This window comes from Staurois parvus, unplaced genomic scaffold, assembly GCF_062004578.1.
Source record: "Staurois parvus isolate SC_StPar_1 unplaced genomic scaffold, SC_StPar_1.0 ptg001131l, whole genome shotgun sequence".
Taxonomy (NCBI): Eukaryota; Metazoa; Chordata; class Amphibia; order Anura; family Ranidae; genus Staurois; species Staurois parvus.
Window position 1 is genome coordinate 412,283 of NW_028318927.1, and position 16,031 is coordinate 428,313.

General features: G+C 39.4%; 1 protein-coding gene across 8 annotated transcripts in view; it reads right to left on the minus strand.

Moving 5' to 3' along the window:
• The window catches only part of NFIX (nuclear factor I X), a 326,337-nt gene that overhangs the window by 264,090 nt on the left and 46,216 nt on the right, over window positions 1-16,031 (minus strand). For all 8 annotated transcript variants that reach the window (XM_089659080.1, XM_089659086.1, XM_089659085.1 and 5 more), the window contains exon 2: window positions 6,482-6,850. In XM_089659080.1, the coding sequence (XP_089515206.1) occupies window positions 6,482-6,508 (27 nt within the window). In that variant the 5' untranslated portion in view covers window positions 6,509-6,850. The remainder of the gene's footprint in view (window positions 1-6,481; window positions 6,851-16,031) is intronic.

Sequence of the window (16,031 nt, forward strand, 5' to 3'; positions counted from 1 at the left end):
GTACATCTTTCCACCCCTTCAGTTATTCTGTGCACTGTACATATATACCGGTAAATACACGTATGTACAGTTTATGACAACGTGCTCTAAAAGGCTAAGCATCTATCAGCCTCTCAAAAAATTACTATAAGACAGCTTCATGAAATTGCACTGATATGTTGCTTCTATAGATTTTTACTCATTCCATACAATGTTGATTTAAGGAATAAATATGCTTTAAAGAATAATAGGTTTTCTCCATAGCACCTTTTTCTTGTTAAACAGAGCCGAGTCTGCAGATTTCAAACCACAGTTATCAGGTCCATTTTGTGGTCAACAGATTTGTGCTGTCCTCTGCCTGTAAATTAGAGCTGCGTTTACAACCAATATTTGTTATGTGGATTGGCAGCAATTGGAAAGGAAGGGAATATTAAAGCTCAATGTCAGACCAATATATATACTGTATAAATAAATAAATATATATATATATATATATATACACATATGTCCCATACATTCCATATGCTTTTTTTCTACAACACTATTTTTTGGCTCATTTCTGGCTAAAACCTTTCCTCTACCGGCATTTCAGAGAGAGTAAAATCTCCCGTACTCCTAAATTCTGACTAAAAGTCAATAATGAATTAAAAATTTACAGAACCTTTTAAGGCCAAATCTTCCTTTTTTTTTATCACTAGATATATATCATCTCAAATGACAAAGTGATAAAGTTAATAGTCATTTAATTTTTCATTTGCTGTTTATTCTTATGTGTTTTTTTTTCTTACATGAAAACGACTTTCACATTTGTAGACTAAAAATACACATATACATATATAAGTATTCATCTTTACACTTTCAATTCCCTCTGGTATTTTTATAGGTTTGAAAAAAATAGCAAAAAAATTTCAAGATAATCGTATTTACAAATCCACTATCAGCTCACATAGCATTTGTGGATTTTTTTTTTTTGCTGTATATATTTAGTTGGGAATTGCATGTACTTATAATTTCTAATGTGGTTATAAATTAGCATGATATATATTTTTCTCATAATTTTAACCATATATTTAAACAGTGCACCAGGAGATGATGGTTCATGATGGATGTAAATCAGTCATCATCACAATAAAATTATTAAATAAAACCTGCTTCTAGTATATACACTAAGGCTACTTGGACATGACTGGGCTCGCCAGACTTGTGAACCATCCTTTGTATGAACAATCTTTTATTCCCAAGAACTTTGCATAAACAGTAACAAACAGCTTTGCTGATTAAAAAAGTATGCTTCATCACATCGCAGTGTTTTTTTTTGTTTTATGGGTATTTCGGCCCTGAATTTTTAGTTACTACATGTTATTGTGGTGATACCTAGTATGTTACATTGTTAGTGACTATTAACCTCTGTTTTTTTTAACATTTAACATGTTACCGCTGATGAATTTCATCAAGAATGTGCTATCATGTCATACTATTATGTTCTGTCGCATGCCTTTAAAGAATTAAAAAAAGAAGTATGCTTGCAAATTGCACATGCCATGCAGATATCATCAAAATGATGCTATAGGGTGCAAGAAATATATAATACACTATAATATATTGTGTCCAATCATTTGATTATCTTTAGAAAAAAAAAACATGCTAAAAATGGTTCATCTGATGGAAATTTAAAAAAAAATGTAAACTCTGCAGATTGATTTTTTTTTAGAGATGTTCATTTGAGAACAATCTTTTAAATGAATTAAATTTCATACAACAAAGAAACTTTTGGCTTAGCACTGCCCTTCTATTGAAACCGCTATGTTATGTCTACGGTTAGCCACTTAGCCTAGCAATAAGGTGCTGGCACATACCCTCTGCTTGTCAGAATTGTGCTTTGGCGTACCCTGAATGTCCTTGACGGCTGGGTGCATGCCGTATGCAAGTGTTGTCATTGACTAAGGTGAATGTCAACCACCTCCTATCAATAAATTGCATGGCGGATGGAGACACACATAAGCTTGGAGGAAAGTTGACATTTGCATTCTGCATGTCCAAATTCAGGGGTTCCCAGACTGCATCAGTGAAGTGTTATATACCAATGCCTTAGGGTGTCTGGTATTGCCTACTAATGGACTGTTGTACATCACATCCTGGCGACTGGTTCACATTAAGGTTTTATATATGCGAGCAACAAAACGCCAAGCTTGGTACGCGTTCCTGGCGTGGCGCAGAAGATTTGTATTAAGCATGATCACTAAGATCAGCACTCTAGAAAGTGTTTACTTTACACTGCGTTATGTTGGAATGCAAGTAGACACAGCAAGGGCACTGTATGTGCATCTACACCCAACAGCCGTATTTAGCCAACTTTAGCGCTAGCCTGTGTAAACAGGAATGTGGCAAGGCCAACTAAAAATAATACCTACTATAGGCCAGTCTTTTTGTAGCATTTCTATCCATCTTATTCTTTGTTTTTAACTGCAGCTGCCATTTGCAAGTCTGGATTTTTTGTGAGCAATAGAGAATAATGAGATTGTTTACCTTCTCTCAATGCTATAATATATATAGAGATCTCGGGTGGACAATCTGATAGATTTAGGGCCTGACATGTGGTCCCCAAGTTCGCCAACCAGGATAAATGCTTGGTTAGTATTGTGACTTTCCAGCTCTGGGGTTCTGGATTAAGTTTGCACCAGGAACCTGTCTACATAAAATATGCAGGTTTTTCACATCTTTGCATAGGTTTCCTCACATCATCTGAACACTTCTATAGCTATAATTAATTATGTTCCCTTTTGCAAAGCCATTATTTAGCCTTAAAAACCCTCTTCTGTGGATACGCATTTTGACTCCTTTGTATTTGAGTGTTTAATTAGGAATCCCCTAATATATCTCCAGTCCTTTGTATTTTTTAAATAACTAAAATAATTATATTTGTTAAAGCCCATTACCATTATTTTTTAAATCCTGTGTATATAAAAAAAAAAACAGTAGCAGTAGCTTCTCCACCCTTCTTCAGCCCTGCTCCATGCCACTTCCTCCATGGTCCTGCTTTGGTCATCCCAGCATCATTCAGTCCACTTACAATGGGTGTCAAGGACACACCACCTAGGGATTGGTCATCAAACCACCCGGGGCTCCCAAAGAGTGCATTTTATACACCTAAAAAGATGTATAAAAAATGTAAAATGATGGGAGGGGGGTCATTCATGACTGGGCTTGGGCTTCATAACAAAACTGTGAAGAGAGAATAAGGCAGTGCTGACCTTCATCTGAAAATCTTAGTTGCTGGTGTACTGACCCTCTGGTTTTAATACTTTGAGCCACTGAACAAAAACAAATATACATTTTCTAAAAGTTAGAGAACAGTTGAAACTTCCTACGTGTTTCTTGTCAGGGAATCAATGTACTGAAACCAGAGGATAAGCATTACAATCAAGCAACTAGCATTTTCAAAAACATAGAACATAGCAAAGGCAGTCTTTCTATTTACCTTGTTACAGGTTTCCTTTAAGAATAAAAAGTAAACTGCCATTTTGAAGTTTGAAAGCAGTAGAAGTGCGCCTAGGATTCATGTACAGCTAGTTAAAGTAGAACTGTCGGCAAATTGGTTTTTTTTCATTATGGATAGAGTAAGGAAGGGTTATAACCCCTTGTCAGATTTGTTTGTCATTCGTGTCCCATTGCAGAGATTTCTCTTCACTTCTTGTCCCATAGCCAAACAGGAAAAGAGACAAAATCTCTGCAAATTAAGGGAATTCCTTGGGGACCTCCAGGTCACCAGAACTAGTGTTCCCATTGGAAGATTGCCCCTCTAATACTTTTCTGGGGCAACCTGAAAATTGGGATTTTCTTTTACTTTCATTTTCAATGATAATGGTAAAGAAGGGCAGCACAGTGGCTAAATGGTTAGCCCTTCTGCCTGGCAGTACTAGGGTTGTTGGTTCAAATCCCAACCATGGCACCACCTGTCTGGAGTTTGCATGTTCTCCCTTTGCCTGTGTGGGTTTCCTCAGGGTGCTCCAGTCTCCTCCCACACGCCAAAGACATGCTGGTAGGTTAATTGGATCCTGTCTAAATTGGCCCTAGTATGTGTATGTATGAATGTGAGTTAGGGACCTTAGATTGTACACCCCTCAAGGGTTAGGGACTGATGTGCATGTACAATATATATGTAAAAATGCTGCATAAATTGTTGGTGCTATATAAGTACCTGAAATAGATAAACAACACAAATAGATGGGGGAAATCTCCCTAACAGGGGCATGGACAGTAATAAAAACTGAGAAGTGTTCTAATATCTCTCCACTCCATCCAAAACTAAATAAAAAGGTTTTGCCTTAAGTTATACTTTAAAGGGTTAGTTCAGGGTTAGTGAGCTCTCAATCTCTGACCTCATAGCTGCTGTATCAGGGAAGAGAAAGAGCATGTCAGGGGCTTTGAATCAGAGAAAAAGTTTGCTCCTGTCATGGTGGAGGTGAGCAGTAATGACTAGGCCTCACTTAGCAAAAGTCCTAGCAACATCTTGGGAGTATTCCAGTCAGGCTTTGGGAGGTATGTAAATGACCTACAGCAAGAGCATCATTCAACTTTAGTCAGAGATGCACAGTTTGCTTTTATCTGCAGACTCCCCTTACCTGCATAGGCAGTTTTTTTTTTTTTTTAAAGTGAACTAACCCTTTCAGATCTACATACTGATAGATAAACTGGTTTCTGGCTAAACTGTCACTAAAGTGTGCCTTTATGTGACCAATGCAGGGACATTTCACAGTAAGGTCCTTTGGCATAAGTAAAACTGTTTTCTGAAAAGCAATGGAATGTATATTAAAACCCAAAAATAAAACTACCCTTGCAGAGGACCCCCCTCAATCTCCCCACCACACACACACTGCAAAGTTTAAATACCCAGTAACTCTGGGGACAAAGGAAAAAGGAATAATAATTCCCTTACTCCTCATTCCAACAGGCTCCGACGCTCTTCTCCACTCCAGCTTGTGGGTATTCCCTCCCCATCCTCATGTACAATGCAGGGCTATTAGCCCTGCATTGTACTTGACAACATCATTGTGCGACTGCAGGCCCATGGAGAGGTGTCAATTTAGTTCAATTTAGTCAGAAGTGTAGAAGGAGAGGTGCCGACAGCATCTGTTTCAGAGGGTGAAGTGTGGCCTGTCCAATCCAGTCCCAAGTGGGAAGCTCCTTCCAGGATAGCGAGTCTATAATCTATCCCTCCTTGACAGGAACCTTTCACTACTGCTGGTTACTTTCCCTGACAAGCGGGGTCTCTCTTCCTACACTAGCCACACGCCCAAAGCTCGCCAAAACCCAAGAGCCAGGTACTTAATAGTACCTTATAGAAGAGAGACCGGTCACACAGATGGAGGGAGCCTGCCAGAACGAGGAATAAATTAAACACTACACCTTATCACCTTATTCTTCATCCTCAACCGTTAACAAGCATTTAAGCCTTTGCGGTGTGGGGGCCCGGTAGTTTTTTTGTACTTCCCAGAGCTGGACTTTAAAGAATGAAATTAAAGGATGGAAGGGCATGTATAGGCTAAACTTTTTTTTAGTTTTGAATACATTTGGAAAGGGAGCAATTTTAAGAAAGATTTTTTATTACCCCCTGTTAGATTCACTCCATTTTTTTTTTTTGCCTGGTGACCATTTTCAAAGTGGTAAGGAATCCAAAATGTTACAGATGTTACTAGAATTTGAGGAAGTGAGGCAATTTATTTTCATTTTGAAGAGGTATCCTCTCACTTCCTGTTGCATTCTAAGGACAGTAAGTGAAGGGAGATCTCCTCAAAGGATACGTTCACTTTAAAAAAAAATAATACATGCAAATTTTTTTGCAGGGAAAAAATGTGCATTTACTATTTTTTTTTTTTTTGTAGGAACCTGGAAAGCCATGCAGGACTCCTAGAGACAGTGTAGGTTGTAAGATGTAGGGGCAGGCAGTTTCACACGGACAGGAAGAATCAATGAGCTACCAGAGACCTCAACAGTGCCATGGTAGTTAATTGAGAACTACAAGCCAACAGCCCCAAAGGCTGTCAGTACTTGTAGTTTCCCATTTACAGAATTCTGTGAATGAATGATGCAGCCAGGTGGGCGGAGCTCGTTTTTTTTTTTAAATTGTGACAGCCAGCTGGGGGAGAAGATCCCCTGCTAGTTGTCATGGGGAATCTGGGGGATGCTACAGTAACATGTGACACCCTGAATATGAGTTCAACATGTACCATTTTACAAAAAGTGAACTTATCCTTTAAGAAGCCACAGACAGCAAAAAATAAACTGCTAGGGGTTTAACTATACTCTATCCAAAATGAAAAAAAGTTTTGGCTATACATATACTTTAAAGATGTTTGATAGGGGTTTGTGTACTTTTTGTCTTTATTTGGAATAAAACAGATGAGCTGGATAAAAAGAATTACTGAGAACTGGTTAAAGATGAACAAAATTGCAGTTGTTCAGCCCGGCACTACAGACAATGACAGGAATCTGGAGACAGTACCTGAGTCAGGCAGTATGGTGAGTACATCTCTCTGGCACCGTCACACTTCCTTGTCGTCTCTCGCGTTGTCAGACTCTCTTGCTGCAGTCTACGACTGTTTCATGTTGTCTGGATGTATCTTTCTTCCGGCAATCTCTCTCAATCTGGATGTCTCACAAACTCTGGGTCTGGCTGTCTCTAAAACTTTGCCGTTTCTCTGGAAGTCTTCCTCTGTTTCCGCACACGTTTCTCAGGCTACGTGGATTATTTCCCACATTTATTTTTTAGCTGGATGCTCTTGCTTGGTCTCGTCTGACTGGGAATATCTTTTGCATAGGCTCTACTGGCCGTCTCTCTCCTTGAATGTCTCTTTGTCGTCGTCCTATGACTCTGAAAGTAAAAGTTCAGTGAAAGTTTTTAAAATGAATTTTAAAAAAATGCATTAATAAAAAAGAGCGGAGAGACCGCCAGACTTGGAAAAAGAGACTGTAAAGAGACGTGCATGAATCAAAAAGACAGCTAGATTTTGTTAAAAGGTGATTATAACAAAAAAAGAAAAAGAAAGACTGGCAGCACCTGACCAAAGGTACATGATGACTAAATAATGATCAGTTTATTTTATGCCTGTCCGTTGGATGGTGTGGAAGACAAGTCTCTATAGAAAACATGTTGTGTTGGCATCTTTGTTTTATTAGAAGAGCACAAAAGGATTCTAGCACATGTGTAAGGCAGCAAAGCCTGATTGGCTGCTAGTGCTGGCTCGCCCCCAGGCTGCTGAACAGGGTATTACAGGACGCTTACGACAAGACAAATTCAGACATTTAACTATTTTGTAACAAATACATACATGCATTCATTTATGATTTTGTTATTTCTTCTTGAAGTTCCAATTTAAAGGAAAAGGAGTCAAAATTAGAACGTTAATGATTTTCTACTAAAGTAATGTTTCCCAAGGTATGAGTTGTATATTACTGCTAGTATTTGTCCTCCTTTGGATGGCACACTACAGTATTTAAGATATCTGTGCAGAAATGCATTGGAAAGGTATATACTGTATGGCCAAACGTAAGTGGACATCCTTCTAAATGATTAAATTCGGGTATTTCCAGTAATGGTACTGGTAATTCTAAAGCATATAAAGACATTTTACACATTTGTGTGCCCCAACCATTTGGCAACAGTTTGGGAAAGGCCTTTTCTGTTCCAGCATAACTGTGCCCCTGTGTACAAAGCCAGCTCTATAAATGCTTGGTTTGATTAGTTTGTTGTGAAGAATCTCATGTGGCCAGCACAAAGCTCTGACCTGAAGTCTATTGAACACCTTTGGGGTAAACTGGAACACAGGTGTCTTTATCCAACCTCAAGACCTGACCTCACAAATGCTCTACTCACTAAATAATAGCACATTTCCACTTCAGATGCCTTCCCAGAAGAGTGAAGCTTGTTATACATGCATTGAGGGGACAAGTCCATCTTAAAGATGAATTCCAGGCATGTTATATTGTTTTTTACAGAGTTGCATTAGTTCAGCTTGGACCAATTAAACTATGTATATAAAATACCTGGATGATGCCCCTGGAACCTGGAAATCACTGAAGTAGACACTACTACTTCAGTGGTCTCCACTTCCTTCTGGGTTTCATGCTGAGCAGCCGTCCCAATGCATTGTGAACATAGAACATAGAAGGTTGGCCACTCAGCACAAGTGCCATTCAGAAAATGCTTTCCATTTTCTGAATGAATGCAAAGCTGATTGGATGAGGTGGAGAGGCAGGCAGTGAAGTCAAGCTCTCCACCTCATCCAATCAAAGAAAGCTTTGCATTCATTTAGAACAGTGGTCACCAAACTACAGCCCGGGAGCTGGATGTGGCCCTTTCCTTGCCTTGATCCAGCCCTTGAGACACTATTCCTCCCTCTGACATTAACAATGGGACATAATTCCTCCTTCTGTCAACCAACGATGCGGTACTATTCCCCACACTGACACCAACCATATGGCACTCTTCCTCCAACTGATACCAAACATGGGGCACTATTTCTCACACTGACACCAACATTGGGGCAATATTCCTCCCACTGACACCAACCATGGGGTAATTTTCCTCCCACTGACACCAACCATAAGACACCATTCCTCCCACTGACACCAATGATGAGGCACTATTCCTCCCACTGATACCAACAATGGGGCACTATTCTTCCCACTGACACCAACCATGGGGCACTATTCCTCCCACTGACACCAACAATGAGACACTATTCCTCCCACTAACAGCAACAATGGGGCACTATTCCTCCCACTGACACCAACGACATGACACTTATTTCTGTAATGCAAAAAACAGGGCATTGTTCACTTCCACTAATGCCAGGACATTATTTACTCCCAGTATCCACAGTCTGGCCCCTCCAAAGTCTGAAGAACAGTAAACTAGACCTTTGTTTAGAAAGTTTGGAGACCCCTGATTTAGAAGATGCAAAGCATTCCCTGCAATGCAACCTCCCGTGTTCACATTACATCACACCAGCCATTCAGCACAGGACCCAGAGTGGAGATCATTAAGTGAGGTGTAGTAGTGTCTAATTCACCGATTTCCAGCTTCCAGGGGCATCAGCCAGGTATTTTATATACATAGTTACATTGGTCCAAGCTGGACCAATGTGACTTTGTAAAAAAAAAAAATACCATCCCTGGATTTATCCTTCAACGTCCATGGTTTTGGGATAGGATGTTCAACAAACTCATGTAGCTGTGATAGTCAGTTGTCCACCAACCTTTGGCTTTATAGTTTATTTACCACTAAAAGCATTGAGTGACAGTTTGTATTGGTGTGTATGTACGTAGTTCAGTGGACATTCTGGAATACACAACATGGTAACAGGATAACTGCTGTGTAAATTGCTGGGGGTGTAGTTCTCTTTGTTAGGACAGGAGGCTTAAGATGCTACAAAGGTTGTGATAGTGTTACACGAGTAACTGAAGTTTGGGAAACAATGTTTTATTAGACAGAAACTATTGCCCCCCGTAAACCATACCCATTTCAAATATAATCTGATATGATGAACTCCTTAAAAGATGACACATTCACTCATTCTTAAGAAATAAATACCAGTTTATGAACATTCTATACTTTATTCAATCAATGACATAAGACAGACTTCTCAGAAATAACTTTGGAATCAGGCAAAGGAGAGGAGGGACAGGACATATCCCTGATTTCTCTCGAACTTTCCACCACATCATCCATTCTTTCCCAACCTTCCTCTATTGATTCATTTTATTTCTATGTGTAACCTTTTTTGTAGTATGTGTAACACTTTAATTACACAGAGCTAGACTTGAGGTCCTGAGCAGGCAGATCATGAGTTGACCTTTGATCCAGACGTGTGATGATCTCTGCCCTAGACTGCTCTAGAAATACCCAGATGAAGATGCTTAAAATAGATACAGAAAGTTCCTTCCCCTGGTTTCCTTGCATCTCACACATTTTTTCTATAATGTGAGCCTGTAATGGAAATATGGCCGTTTTAGAAGTTGCTAATATCCTGTATGTCACCCTCATCCTCAGGCGTAACTGCTCAGTGAGTTACTGATATAGAGCAAATGTGCACTTAGGACACCTGACCCATATAATGACCTGCTACTTGTTCCAGGGCAATGGTTGTATTAGGAAAACACCCCAGGGACTTTTGGCTTCTACAACTAGACCCCCATAATAATCCACTTTAGCCTTGAAGTGGGCAAGGTTGTAGATTTTTCTCTTTCAATAGAAAAACGCCAGCGAGGGCTATACTGACTTGAACCTCACTCAGCAATGTACTACTGTGATAACCTTGGCCATATCTGCTTTTTACCTGTACTATTAGGCTATGAGTACCATTCTTTCAATGGTACAACACAATAATAGCTATACTAGCTCTGTTATCCAAAATAAAGTGTCTAGAGATTTACAATTCTTCAAGCCTTCCCAAGAATTACTTAGGAGCCAAAAAGCCAACACGCATTCAGTATGCAGTTTTAAGTATGGCTAGTGGAACCCACAGAAGGAGTTGTTTTGTGCTCTTATTACCTAAATTAACATCCACCTTGTGGAGTTTACCATAAGCAGTCTTCGTTTTAACAAGAATGATGTTCTTTAATCCTGAGACTTACAAGAACTACATAAAGTGAAGGTGATTATATGGAAACCACTACATTAATGTGTATGTAAACCTTAACAAAGAACTGCTCTTATTTATTTCCTTTTGGTTGGTAAATATACCATTTAAAGCAATGTCTTTTATCTGTTCATACGTCAAAAAAATACCTGTCAATCAAACATTGTCCTGTGTCCTATGCAGACTTCCGGTATTATCTCAAACAATCTAATTAGCCCTCCTAGTTCGAATGAATGTCTACAGAATGATTAGCCTTTATGTAGTAGAGATCTGAGAGTGAGATTACTTTAGCAAAAGAAAACTGGGAGGGCTGACACCACTCAGTTCACAAATATGTTGGGTGTTGTTAACCAACAACAGGGCTTAAGAACTGAAAACTTTTTAGCAGATTAGCAGGCATTTTTTGGTACTTGCAAGGTCTTTAAATGAAAAAGTGCATGTATTGCAGAGATGTACTGCATTTTTTTTTATATAACCTTGACATACTCTTTATTAAAACCCATTGCTTCAAGTCCCTAAGTGTCACTACTGCCACCAAGCTATGACAGAGTGTCCCTAGTATTCTGAGTGGCTTTTAGTAATAATGCTGCTGATGACTTAGCACTGACTCTTTGTCCCTTTTTTTAAAAGGTTAATTCACTCAAACCTAATATTTCAATTTTTTGTATATGCTATAGAGTTATACCACCACCATACAGTTTCAGAAATCTATTCTCATGAACTCTTCCGGTGGGATCTCTGTACTGAGTTCCCAGGTCTGCACACTTGCTATGGCCATTATAAAGGGTTCCAACTTTTCTGGTTATGCAGCACTTAAAGCACATTTTAGATAATGTGTTATTATATATTATCCAAAATGTAAAAGCAGGAGCTTGGACACCAAAGGTCTGCTGAACACCTTACTGGTCCTTCTCACAAGTCTGTGTTAACAAGGCACGACCAGTGTGGCTGGTCTCAACGGTTGTTAGAGAATATGTGAACCTCAGCAATGAATTTCACTTATTTCCTCTCTTTTGGTCTGTTTAATATATCTTTGAAAGTGTTTTGATATACAGTATATCCTTGTCACATATGTCCTCGTGTTTATGCACGTATGTACGTGCGTTTATGCACGTATGTACGTGCGTATGGTGTTGAGCGTCAATGAATTCTACATGTCAGAATATTAATTTAATCCCACCATTGGAATACATTTATGCACATGCATAAGTTATGCTCATAAACTCCTATCTGAACGCATCTTTGGTGCGTCTTTTGTGCTGATATAAACTGATCTTAAAATACTGATCTCAATGCCTGATGCATGGCCACATAGGCTAACATAGAAATGCATTATAAAAAAAAAAGACGCCTGTAACAGCATCAATTTTTCTGCCTGTGTGCATGAGGTCTATATTAGGAAATGTGAATCATCAGGTGAAAAGAAAGGAAATAAAGCATGAAATAGAAAACTATTGCAGCCATTTTTTTCTTAGGTTTAGATATACTGTCTTAGAGGAAAAAAAGCTGCACAAAGCAACTAAGAACTCTCTCTATTAGCTATTCTACAAATCTCTATATTTCAATTACTGCCAATAATAGGGAAGAAGTAGATTGTGAAAATAACTGAAATATGCAACCACTGAAAATACATTTTATTTTCCCTTTAATAAGGCAAATAACTAAATGCTTTTGTTCCAAGGATAGAAGTAAAACTTGGGTCACCTGCCTTCTTTCATGTATTTTAGGAAATTCAGCAGCAACATCTCATCACCACAGTTTTTGCTGTCTTCCTGCCTTCCTTGGAGTTTTAGGTGTTCCCAACCACCCTTGGGTGTTCTCACACCTCTTTTTATATTCTCCATATTAATAAAATAAATTTGAATTCCAGGTAGAGTTATACCCCTTCATAATGGCAACAGCAGATGTGCAGGCCGACCAGGACAAAGATCCCATCATTGAAGTTCCAGCAGGATAAATAAGGCCGTTGAATGGTTTATTGTTGGCCCACATGTGGGACCTCTAAAGCCAAAGTGTTAGCGCACCGCTAAAATACATAGCGACCAGCTTTGCTATGAGCATTTCACATTACACAGTGGAGTACTGTCCTCCCTGATACACAGAATGGGCTCATATATTTCCTCTTTGAAAACAGAGGCTCGTAATATTAACGGCGACCATTTCGATTCAATCCTATTGCTCTGAGATACTCTGTAATACTATAAAGCGCGGCTCACTCCAGCTCTTCCACAGTAATTAATTAAGAGTCCAGATCTGATTTTGGCTGGGATTAATCTTTCCTTTCACACATGGAGATCAGTGGGAGGGGGCGTGCACAAGTAGGGGGGCACGTCTTGTCAAAATAAACACAAATACAGACGCTCAGAGGAGAGGGAGAGGGAAAAGAGAGAAAGAGAGGGGGGAACAAGCTGTGGCTGTGACTTAGACACATGACTACAGACCTAGCCTGACTCAACTATGTAATGTAGCAAATAATCATGTATCAAACCATGGAGATCTAAGGACATAGGCTGACCAGAGCATAGATTTGTTCTTGGAACCATCTTCCTAGCTTAGGGATTTTACAAATCCATTATGTAAAGTGGCTGTGGGACCCCTTGACATCTTATGAGGCCCTTGTCCACCATCCTTGCCTGGCCTAAAGTAAGGAATCGGGGCCTTGGGCTTGATACGTTCATTTTTGGCTTCTGAAAACTGCTGTGGAAGTTTACATAGTGGCAAAATAATAGGAATCATATTGGGAACGTAAACTTTTGTACAAAGAATTCAATTTTTGACAACCATGTGTATTTTATGATGATGCCTATAGCAGATGGCAGTAATTATAACCCAAACCCTAATACTAAGTAATTTAATCTAACTAAATCTAAACCACCTTGTAAACCCTAATCTATCCTTGAAAGTCATCCTAAGCCCCAAACCCAATGGCCTTATAGACCTTTTCTCCTAGGCTTAATCCCATCTCTGTTCCATAACCTTTACCCTCCCAACCTGTTAACACCAAACTTCCAATACCCCCATCCTCAAACTAACGTTTTACCAAACTCTGTAATCTCTAAGCCCTCTATGAATGGTTAGCACTTGGCTAAATGGTTAGCACTTCTGCCTGGCAGTACTAGGGTCGTTGGTTTGAATCCCAGCCATGGCACCACCTGCCTGGAGTTTGCATGTTCTCCCTGTGCCTGTGTGGGTTTCCTCCGGGTTCCTCCCACACTCCAAAGAAATGCTGGTAGGTGAATTGGCTCCTGTCTAAATTGGCCCTAGTATGTGTATGTATGAATGTGAGTTAGGGACCTTAGATTGTACACCCCTTGAGGGTTAGGAACTGATGTGAATGTACAATATATATATGTAAAGCGCTGTGTAAATTGACAGCACTATACAAGTACCTGAAATAAATGAATGGGAAAACTTTAAGCTAACCCCCAAATGTAAACCTTAACATTAATCTCTGACAATGCAAAACTTTTATGCCAATATACAATAAAAAAACTGGTGGTAAAAAATCTGCACAGAAATGTTTGTGTCTTTTTTTTGGGAAAGCTCCCAGTGATAGGATTATATGTAGATAATGGTAACAGTGTTAAAGGTTCTCATCACACGTCAGTGAGTACCTCATTTTACAACCAGGTTATTTCACCCGCTAAAAGATTTGTAATGCATAAATTGCTGACATTCCTTACCTCTGCTAGTCTAGATCAGTGGTCTCAAAACTGTGGCTGGATGTGGTCCTTTGCATGCCTTTATCTGGCCCTTGGTAACTATTTCTCCTACTGATATGGGGAACTATTCTTCAAAGTGACACCAACAATGGGTCATAATTTATTCCCCTGAGACCAATGAATGGGCACTGTTCTTCCCATTCATACCAACAATGTGGCACTAAAATGACTGATGGGGCATTGTTTACTACAACTGAGGTTGGGACATTTTCTGCTCCCACTGGCCCTCTAAAGTCTGAAGCACAGCAAACTAGCCAGGGGAGACCCCTGGTCTAGATGAATGCATGGAACTTCCCAGAGTCTACCTTTCTATTTGTGTTGCACTGCTCCCACCCCTTCCTGATTTGTGGATTACATGTTTAATAAAGTAGCAGTGGCCAGGTTGAGTTCTCTTCTTCTGTATACCCAACTAACACATTCCAGAGTAAGAATTCCCACTGCAATTCTGATATTAACTTTCAACTAGTATGTTGCAGGTTGGTAACTGAACTGAAAAATGATTTACCAAAATTGGTAGTAATGTAGAAGGAAGCTTAAGGATTTCTATATATTTTCCTTTAGTTCTGATAATAGTAGCAGTAGCAATTCTGCAACAGGTGTGTTTGTCATAGTTTATTTTGACAATCTACCCAGCTGGATTTAGGTTTAAATTCAGCAGGAGTTGTGAAGACAGCTTGGCCTTCCCCCATTTCTTATTGAACGTGGGCCACTATTGGAGGGATAGCAGACAGTGGTAAAGACTGATTCTGTGGAGGGTTTTTTTTCAATTCTTAATAAACATTTCTTTTGTTACATTTGTTTCCTGTACTTACATCTTCACAGTAGAAGGTTTGCCATGGACAGAAAATTGTTTACTTTAACTACATTTACTGTGAGCTCTGAAATTCTGCTGCTGTCATGTAAACTGGGTAAAGAAACTGGCAAGTTGAGTGCTAGATCAATTCTGAACAGAGTGAAATCAATCAGTTAGCATTTAATGCTAGCCAGGAAACAAGGCAACTGTCAAGTTGGAAAGTCTATGGAATTCACTTGCATTTGAGTTCTACACATCCACTGCACTTAGATTTCATAGTGTACTTTACAAGTGGAGTGTGAGGGTCTTCTTCTTAAGTACATGTAACTTTCCTTTTCTAGTCAGATTTGTCCTGCCCAGAAAAGTAGGATTCTGATTGGTAGCTATTAAAATGGACCTGAACTAAAAAAATAAATGTTTGCTATCTTACAGGGAAAATCTAAAAATGCTAATTGTGCCTAAGAAGTACCCTGAAGGATTTACCTTTTGGCTTAAATTCCCCTGTGCCTACAGCCTCATAGCTGTATATACTGTATGCAGTGTGATATCATCTAAGACACTGCTTCCTCTATTAGTCTCATGAATTTGGGTATGACACTACTATTTTGCTCACTGTTCTCCTAGCTGAAGAGGAAGCTGTGTCTGAGGACCCACAGTGCAAGGATCTCCCTGCTTCTGCTTCATTCACTCTGTGGATCTGTGCTTCCCCCAGCTCTTCTGCTGCTTTCTAAATATTTCCCCACCAGTATTCAGATCACTTGTAATTAGGGTAGAAGTTCTCATATAAGGAAGCAAAGCCCTGCCTCTACCAAGATGCAGAGACACAGTGCAGAACAGGACATGATAAGTCACTAATTTGGAAAGGATAAGCTGCAGGGAGACAACAGGCAGGTGACT